This window comes from Haliotis asinina, chromosome 16, assembly GCF_037392515.1.
Source record: "Haliotis asinina isolate JCU_RB_2024 chromosome 16, JCU_Hal_asi_v2, whole genome shotgun sequence".
NCBI classification, from domain to species: Eukaryota; Metazoa; Mollusca; class Gastropoda; order Lepetellida; family Haliotidae; genus Haliotis; species Haliotis asinina.
Genome location: NC_090295.1, coordinates 3,805,138 through 3,812,628, shown reverse-complemented (window position 1 = coordinate 3,812,628; position 7,491 = coordinate 3,805,138). Strand labels below are relative to the sequence as shown.

Genomic DNA, 7,491 nt, shown 5'->3' with positions numbered 1-7,491 from the left:
ATATTTAGGGGTTTGTGCACTCAACCTAGTTATCAGGTCATGCACAAAAGAGGTTCTGTCCCTAACCAGTGTCCCCAGGCCAGTCAAATGAACACACGAAAGCACAAGCGTTCCCTTATTTTTGTTTAGTTTCTTCACAATTTATTCGATAGATAGTTCGTGAAGAAACTTGGAAGCTAATAAAGGAATTCTTATTCCCTTCCACAAATATACAGCCTACGGAAAGTTCTCATTAACAGTGAACTGTGGTTTTAACGAACTATATCGAATGAAGAGTTTTAACCACACTTCGTGATATCATTTCGACAAAAACATGCAATAGGTTGTCGAGATATAACAAAACAGTTCGTTATAACCGAGTTCGTTATAAGCGAAACAGGCTATATTATACAACACTAGCAACAATAGTCTGTTCAATTCCTTTAATTCCCGAGAATACAAATCTATCACGCTGAAAGATGCCATCATACGCTATTGTCAAGAGGTACGGTGTTGGAAACAGCGTGGAATGTTTAATACATCATTGGGACGTGGTGCCGCCCACCGGCGTTGCTGTGGCGGCAGGGACGTACGTGTACGCTACAACGTGGACGCCGAGGTTGGAACATTGAGCAGATGCCAGGTAGTCGTGGTAGTCTTGTTTGATTTCGTCATTTCCGACGTCCGTCACGTCAGTTCCGGAGTTGATCTTGACTAAGATACCATCCTGTGAACAAACATCTATGACTGTTATTAAATCGTTTACAACACTTATCTTTATACTTATTTGCCCCTTTGTCGGCTTAAAAAATCGAAACTTTGGAAGAATCACCATCGTATTGTACCATTAAAACTTATATATGCCGACGGCAAACTTATACTTCGAGACAACCATATTTGTTTGTTTCCTATATCAGGACATATCGTGCACGGTTCACCACATTGTATGTAGACCATGGTCATACATATATGTGGTTTCGAACTAAAAATATGGTTGCTATGCTGATATTATTCCCTGAACATATCCATAACATGAAAGAGCCACTGTCACATTTTAGAAATGTCCCACGTGAAAATAAAGACATTTATTCAGAATTATTTATATTGAAGCAAAAAAACATAACTCTCGATAAATCCATTGCTATATTCGAAGCCCGAATCGCCCCAGTTAGTTTTGGCATCAGTACCCTGGATACACGAACTTGGGAAACGTTTAAGATCACATCTGGCTGTTCTACTACATAAAACTCACTGAGCTTGATGGTACTGGAATACTTAGGACATAGGACCAAAAGTGTTTTGTTACAAGTTAAAAGTTCAAAGACCCGTGAAGGTCCGTGGGTAGAATACCCGTGAGGGTCTGGGGGTAGAATACCTGCGAAGGTCCCGGGGTAGAACAGGCCTGCCATAAAAGGCGACTGTGCTTGTCGTAAGAGGCGACTAAAGGGATCGGGTGGTCAGGCTTGCTGACTTGGTTGACACATGTCATTGGTTCCCAATTCCGGAGATTGATGCTCACGTTGTTGATCACTGGATTGTCTGGTCCAGACTCGATTATTTACAGACCGCCGCCATATAGCTGGAATATTGCTGTGTGTGGCGTTAAAACTAAACTCACTCACTCACTCACTGTAAGTTAAAAATTATGTGAATACATGTTTTCGAGGCATAATGTTATCATATTCTCAGTTCTTTTGTAGAACTATTCATGTTTCAATGTATTTCAAATGTGACCAGGAGCACATTACAATAATGTGTAAGTGGTGTGATTTTGTAGACCAACTGACATTTCTATTTATTTTAATTTGCTAAAAGTTACTTAAGTCTTCTGTTATTCTCATTTAATCTGCTGTACGAACAAACTTGATTTATTTATGAATAAGAATTAGAAATTGAAGTGGATGGACACATTGGAGAGGTGAACTTTGAATAAAGTGATACACGACATAAGAATCATGTTGTTCGAAACACCTCACCTCACCTCACCTCACCTCACCTCACCTCACCTCACCTCACCTCACCTCACCTCACCTCACCTCACCTCACCTCACCTCACCTCACCTCACCTCACCTCACCTCACCTCACCTCACATGAAGGCGCCATCCCATACCACTCCTCACCTGAACGGCACGCTTGGTGACAGGCTGTAAAAGTGCTTGCTCCATGGCGTCGTCCATATGGACCAAATAACAGTTCAGCTGATCTCTGATCAAGAACAACTTCTGAAATTTTTATTAGAAAATAAACATTAACACAAGGAAGAAAGTAAACGAGACTTGTACAGATTTATGACAACCAAATCAAAATTGAGATCCAATATGGCCGCTGTACAAATTGAAATGAATGATGGGATATACTCACGTGTGACGAGTGTTGCTCGAAGTGGTAGCCTTGGTATATCTCATTTACTGTGTTCGAGACGAATATGAAGGCCTGAAACAAACCTAAGCAATATGCGGAAAAATGAACATACACAAAAAGCCTAATATCGTCGTAAAAAGACATCTCCATGTTACGAGTATAGTCTGTTTGCTGTGAAAATGTACCGATAAATTTCACTATAAACAAGAAAGCAAATCGAATAAAGTGAAATTAACAATGCGAATCTTCAGAATTTTATCTTGCCAAATGAACAATTAAATCTCAGAATTTTATTCAGCTTGGATGAAAGTTGTGTTTTAACAAACAATTATATTTTAAAATTGCTTTATTTGTTTGTACTACAAAGTATGCACAGTAAATGAAACACCGAGAACAAGTAGGGCTGGTCTAAGTTATCACGCTTATCACGTGCCGCACGTGCATTTGTTTCACTGTTTCACTACTGCGTTTACCCCCTTGTAATACAAACCAATAATATCGATTTGAATCTTTGATCTTAAGTTGAATAAAATTCTGTACATGAAATGATCAATGGGCAAGGTTCAATTATGATGATTCGCAATCTTAATTTCACTAATTTTACTTACTTCTTTAAAGTGAAATTCATCGTCATTTTTTCACTTCAAACCGATTGTATGGATAACCGAAAATCCACAGTGTCGCGTGTCAAGAAGCGGGTAAACATGTCCTGCCTTACTTTTAGAACACGCGGCACCACGTGGTTTCTTTGTTCGTTACTGCCCGACAAGTGTTTTTTGTGTAACGTTTTAAAGCACTAATGTAACGATATATCCGTAATTTGAAACCACTAGTAATTTCGATATAACGCTCAACAGTCACCCGTGTGAACAATAATTTTGCAAATTATTGTTTTAAGGGTATCATTAAGAGCTAACCAACATCAATCATGCGAATGCTGGACTATATCTTAAATAAGTGGTTACAGTTTCTGAACCGATACAGATACTGTACTTACAGAAGAACACACGAGTACAGCTGCTAGGACAAGGAGCTGCATGGCGGCCATTGTTTGTGGTGGTAGTTTCTGAGATAAGTGAGACAGTCTGTTCCAGTCTGCAGGTGCCCGACAACACCATGTGGCAACGAGGTCGACCGTGGGTCATGTACGTAACGGGTCGGGTTAATCTCAGTGGTGAGCACCACCGAAAACAGCAACATCATAAAAAATGCTACACATAACTAAAACGCCTTCCTCAACGTAACAAAACAGAAACAACTGACACCACGATGTTTAACAACATCATCAACACCACTAGCGCCAACAATACCACCACAACATCATAAAAAGCAAGAGCACAAACTACTACTATCACCAAAATAAGCATCAACCCAACCAGCACGGAAAGGTAAGCAGGTACATTCATTCATAGGTACAGGGGCTATAGGATAGCCTACTTGTCAAAGCATTCGCTCGTCAAGCCAATATGTGGTGTCATCCTCCGAATTGCTGGAATTTTGTCAACAGCCATCCATACTCATTCGGTCAATAAAAAGTACCTGGAAGATGCACAGTACACTGGAACACCAGCGCACACTTCATGTTACATAGTTCACATGATTTTCTGGGAATCACAAATATCGTATAGAAATGCGTTGTTTGTGTGTTGGGATTTTATGAAGGAACATTTACAAAAACTCGTAGTATGGGTTCAACCCTTCTTCAAAATCGCTAATGTTTACTTGATGTTATAAGTAAGTGTTCCTACACATCGCCACTCGCATGTTTTCGGGAATTATCACACCATGTGATCAGCTGAGGAGCTCAATCCGACATTTTTTATGTGACTTGCAAATCGAAAATGAACAACGATTTGAACGGAAAATAAGCCATCGAAAGTCCGCTGTAATACAGCATGAATCAACCCTTGTGTTCTGAGGTTAGCAATATTTAGTTCTAGGCTTACGCAACTAAGGAACACGGGTTGGGGAGAAACCGTCTCACATATCGCAAGTTGGCGCGCGCAAAAGGAGCCTGGAAACAGCTTAGTACCGGAAGTAGCGCCTCGCGAGACCTACACACCGATACAGGCTATTGCTTCCTTTCACAAGGCACTAATATAATCGTAAGTCACTAAGGTAACCTGAGTACTATCTTGGGAGTTGAGGTTATAACCTTAGTAAAGATTGTTTCGTGAACGGAGGCCCATGTCCCCGGACGTCCAATCCTCCATCTTGGGACAAAACGTTGGATATGTCATGTGATACAACGTACTGGATAAAAGAAGCTAACCACTAAAAATGTGTATTTCATCCCCCAGACACTGAATAGTTATTTATAGTATATGTATTTGCCATCATCAAATATGAGTCTATACTTTCCTCTTGGCAGATTACAGGTAAAACATATTTACTACGTTTTTCAATCAGTCTATAACCACAGGATCAGAAACACAGATATAAACTTCACAAATGATAATAACGCATTTATAAAAGGCTATAGCTTCCTTTTATGATTCTGTCCTCAGTTTGATTTAACAAGTTTTCTCGACTGTAAGGAGTCCGAACTAGTAGAAACTCGCTCTTTCGTCAGATAACGGGGTATCCTGGGCGTAGGTGTAAGGAAGCGTGTAGACTTGGAGGTCTCTACACTGAGCTGCAGCCAGGTAGTCGCTGTACTCATAGCTTATGACGTCAGATGATGCCTTGGTGGCTGACGTTCCGTCCGATATCATTCCTACTATGTCATCCTGAGGAGAAAAGGCTCATGTTTGAGAATTTACCAACTAAATGTGTGATCAAATAATACATCTGTACTCTATGACGCTGGATACCGTTTAGAGCACTAGTGTGCGAGCTGGCTAAAGCGCCAAGCTAGTGACCCACCAATCACAGTTGAGATGTCGATATCGAGCCGGACAAAGTGCAGTGACTATGTGTCCCAGTCCACCCAGCAGTGAAGGGGTATGTCGTAAGGTTAAGAACGCCTCAATAATCTGGGTGCGCCTAGTGGCAGCGAGAGCTGTATGCTCTCCAGGCGAGTTGAGACTGATGATGCGAAGTGCCGTTGAGATTGGCATCCAGGGATCGAGGGACAACACAAAGCGTCTTTAAGCAGCTAAGCTGGATGTAGGCGCTTTACCAATGTATGTATGTATACCTTGATCACGGTCTTCACGGTTTGATTGTTGAATGCTGTGCTGAGGCTGTGATCGACGTGAACCAGGTAACACGCCAGGTTATTATGTACCACCAGGAGACCCTGTAAACATGATAAACGTTGCATCAGTGTGTACAAGTACACCGCTTTAACATCTTGCGAAGTAACACAATCAATGTGTAGCATAAGTCGACCATTTAAACATGGTACACTTTTACAGAATAGAGTGTCATCACTAGCTGAACAATACAGTTCGAACAATTATCATGGAAGGTGTCTGCGTACAGCAATGGGAACGTCATTATCACAATATATCGGGTGTCCCAAAAAAGTGAACCGGTTGTTGAAAAGTATTTCCTCAGCGGAAGAAAAACAAAATTTATTTTAAAAATTCACAGAGTAACGTTAAGGTATAATCAACAAGTATACAAAATATCTAACAGATGTGAAATTAAGAACAGCATGTCCAAAAATGCAATACCATATGGGACTCTCTAAAGGAGAAAGTTTACCGAAGAGTGACAGACAAATAGACCACGCGGGCGTTAAAGGACAGTATAACTATGTCGCGGGAGTAGACAGACATCGGTGGAAGAAATACCTACAAGCATTTCTGCTTGAAAGAAATGTAGGGTTTTGTTTAGTTGTGGAGGAAGATGGGGGCCACGTTTGGCATAGACTGAAATAAGCGAATTTCCCCTTGATATTGCAGTTTTTTTGACATGGTGTTTTGAATTCGACAATGCTCACATAATTTGCAACCACTTAGATATTTTGTAGACTCGTTGATAATACTCTAGATAGCGTCCCGTCCCATCCCATGATCTCTCGTTTTAATAATTTCGGCGTATCTGTCGATGTCAAAAACTGGTTCACTTTTGGGGAACACCCGGTATATACACTTTGTGTAAATTGCATGTCTAAATAAACTGACAAAAGACTTCATTAAACTGGTTTAACTTACATTCGCTGCATGGTATTCAAACCGGTAGCCTTTGTACAGCTCATTAAATGACGTTATGGTGAAAATGAAGGCCTACAAAGAAAATGCAATTGTACAATAGTAATCAACATTTAACTGTAAGAACTATTCTCAACTGTCTCTACATGGACTTCTCAGAGCAACATGGTCCAATGGATCCAATACTTGGATCATGTTTCTATTTACAGTTAAAATGTGTGACATGTGCAGGGTTGTTGCACCGATGTAGCACAACTATAACAGACGTCTACTCTGACACAGCCTCGACGTATGATTCCCAATGTATAGTACAATGTTTCATGCCGACCACACAGTACTCATCCTCGCACGTTATTCACAAGAACAGGGTGGTGGGGTAGCGTAGAGATCAATGCGTTCAAGTGCCTGGTTAAAACAGAGGCCATGGCTCGATGCCATAAATGGGTGAAATGTTTGAAGCCCATATTACTAGGAGCGGCATAAAACCACAAGTACATATTCACTCACTCTCTAAGTTATGATTGCATTCCTGTGATCACTAACTCCCGACAAACTGTGGTAAAAGGCAAATACTTTTCGCGCAGCTTTACAAAGGTCTATCTATATCAAATACACAGATTGAAATACCAAGAATTGGCAGGTGGATAAAATATTACTCACTGCGCAACAGCCAATAATTGCCGCGAAAGAAAACGCTCTCATTTTGAAGATTTGTTGGTATGTGGCCTTTACAGAAATAGAATAGATGAGAAGCGATGCGTTGTCGTTTGATAAAAGCTCTTATCTCTGAAGTGTCTCGCAATTCGAAAATATACTTACTACAAAGACATGCCTAAGTAACCCGATCAATTAAATGACCTCGCTTGTCGCCATTAATAGTAGCGTTGCTCTGTGATTGAGAGAAAGGGAGAAAGAGAGTCTCAGAGAGAGAGAAGGTTTCAGAGAGTCTCGTGGGTTGGGGAGGCGTGATTGCGCTCAAGACAATAGTCTGGAGATCCTTTGTACAGATTGTTTCTTTAATTCCAACCTGCTTCATACTGTCAATGCCAA

General features: G+C 40.7%; 2 protein-coding genes across 2 annotated transcripts; both read right to left on the bottom strand.

The window, feature by feature from the left end:
- Positions 1 to 407: 407 nt before the first annotated feature.
- On the bottom strand, positions 408 to 3,453 carry LOC137268562 (uncharacterized). The gene is made up of 4 exons (XM_067803130.1): positions 3,339 to 3,453; positions 2,342 to 2,413; positions 2,101 to 2,202; positions 408 to 706 (listed from the first exon to the last, which is right to left on the bottom strand). The coding sequence occupies exons 1-4, from the start codon at positions 3,387 to 3,389 to the stop codon at positions 521 to 523; spliced, it is 411 nt and encodes a 136-aa protein (XP_067659231.1). The 5' UTR covers positions 3,390 to 3,453; the 3' UTR covers positions 408 to 520.
- A 1,353-nt stretch (positions 3,454 to 4,806) lies between these two features.
- LOC137268837 (uncharacterized) lies at positions 4,807 to 7,189 on the bottom strand. The gene is made up of 4 exons (XM_067803403.1): positions 7,102 to 7,189; positions 6,445 to 6,516; positions 5,481 to 5,582; positions 4,807 to 5,070 (listed from the first exon to the last, which is right to left on the bottom strand). Exons 1-4 carry the CDS (start codon positions 7,141 to 7,143, stop codon positions 4,888 to 4,890), a joined length of 399 nt encoding a protein of 132 aa, XP_067659504.1. The 5' UTR covers positions 7,144 to 7,189; the 3' UTR covers positions 4,807 to 4,887.
- Between the last annotated feature and the right edge of the window lie 302 nt (positions 7,190 to 7,491).

What these genes read in the sequence shown, in the direction of transcription:
- LOC137268837 (XM_067803403.1), bottom strand. Translation starts at nt 7,143, where the DNA reads ATGAGAGCGTTTTCTTTCGCGGCAATTATTGGCTGTTGCGCA. An exon ending in CAATTATTGGCTGTTGCGCA is followed by an intron (nt 6,517 to 7,101) that starts GTGAGTAATATT and finishes TTTTCTTTGTAG; the next exon opens with GCCTTCATTTTCACCATAAC. An exon ending in CCGTGAAGACCGTGATCAAG is followed by an intron (nt 5,071 to 5,480) that starts GTATACATACAT and finishes TTTTCTCCTCAG; the next exon opens with GATGACATAGTAGGAATGAT.
- LOC137268562 (XM_067803130.1), bottom strand. Translation starts at nt 3,389, where the DNA reads ATGGCCGCCATGCAGCTCCTTGTCCTAGCAGCTGTACTCGTGTGTTCT. An exon ending in CTGTACTCGTGTGTTCTTCT is followed by an intron (nt 2,414 to 3,338) that starts GTAAGTACAGTA and finishes GGTTTGTTTCAG; the next exon opens with GCCTTCATATTCGTCTCGAA. An exon ending in TCACCAAGCGTGCCGTTCAG is followed by an intron (nt 707 to 2,100) that starts GTGAGGAGTGGT and finishes GTTTGTTCACAG; the next exon opens with GATGGTATCTTAGTCAAGAT.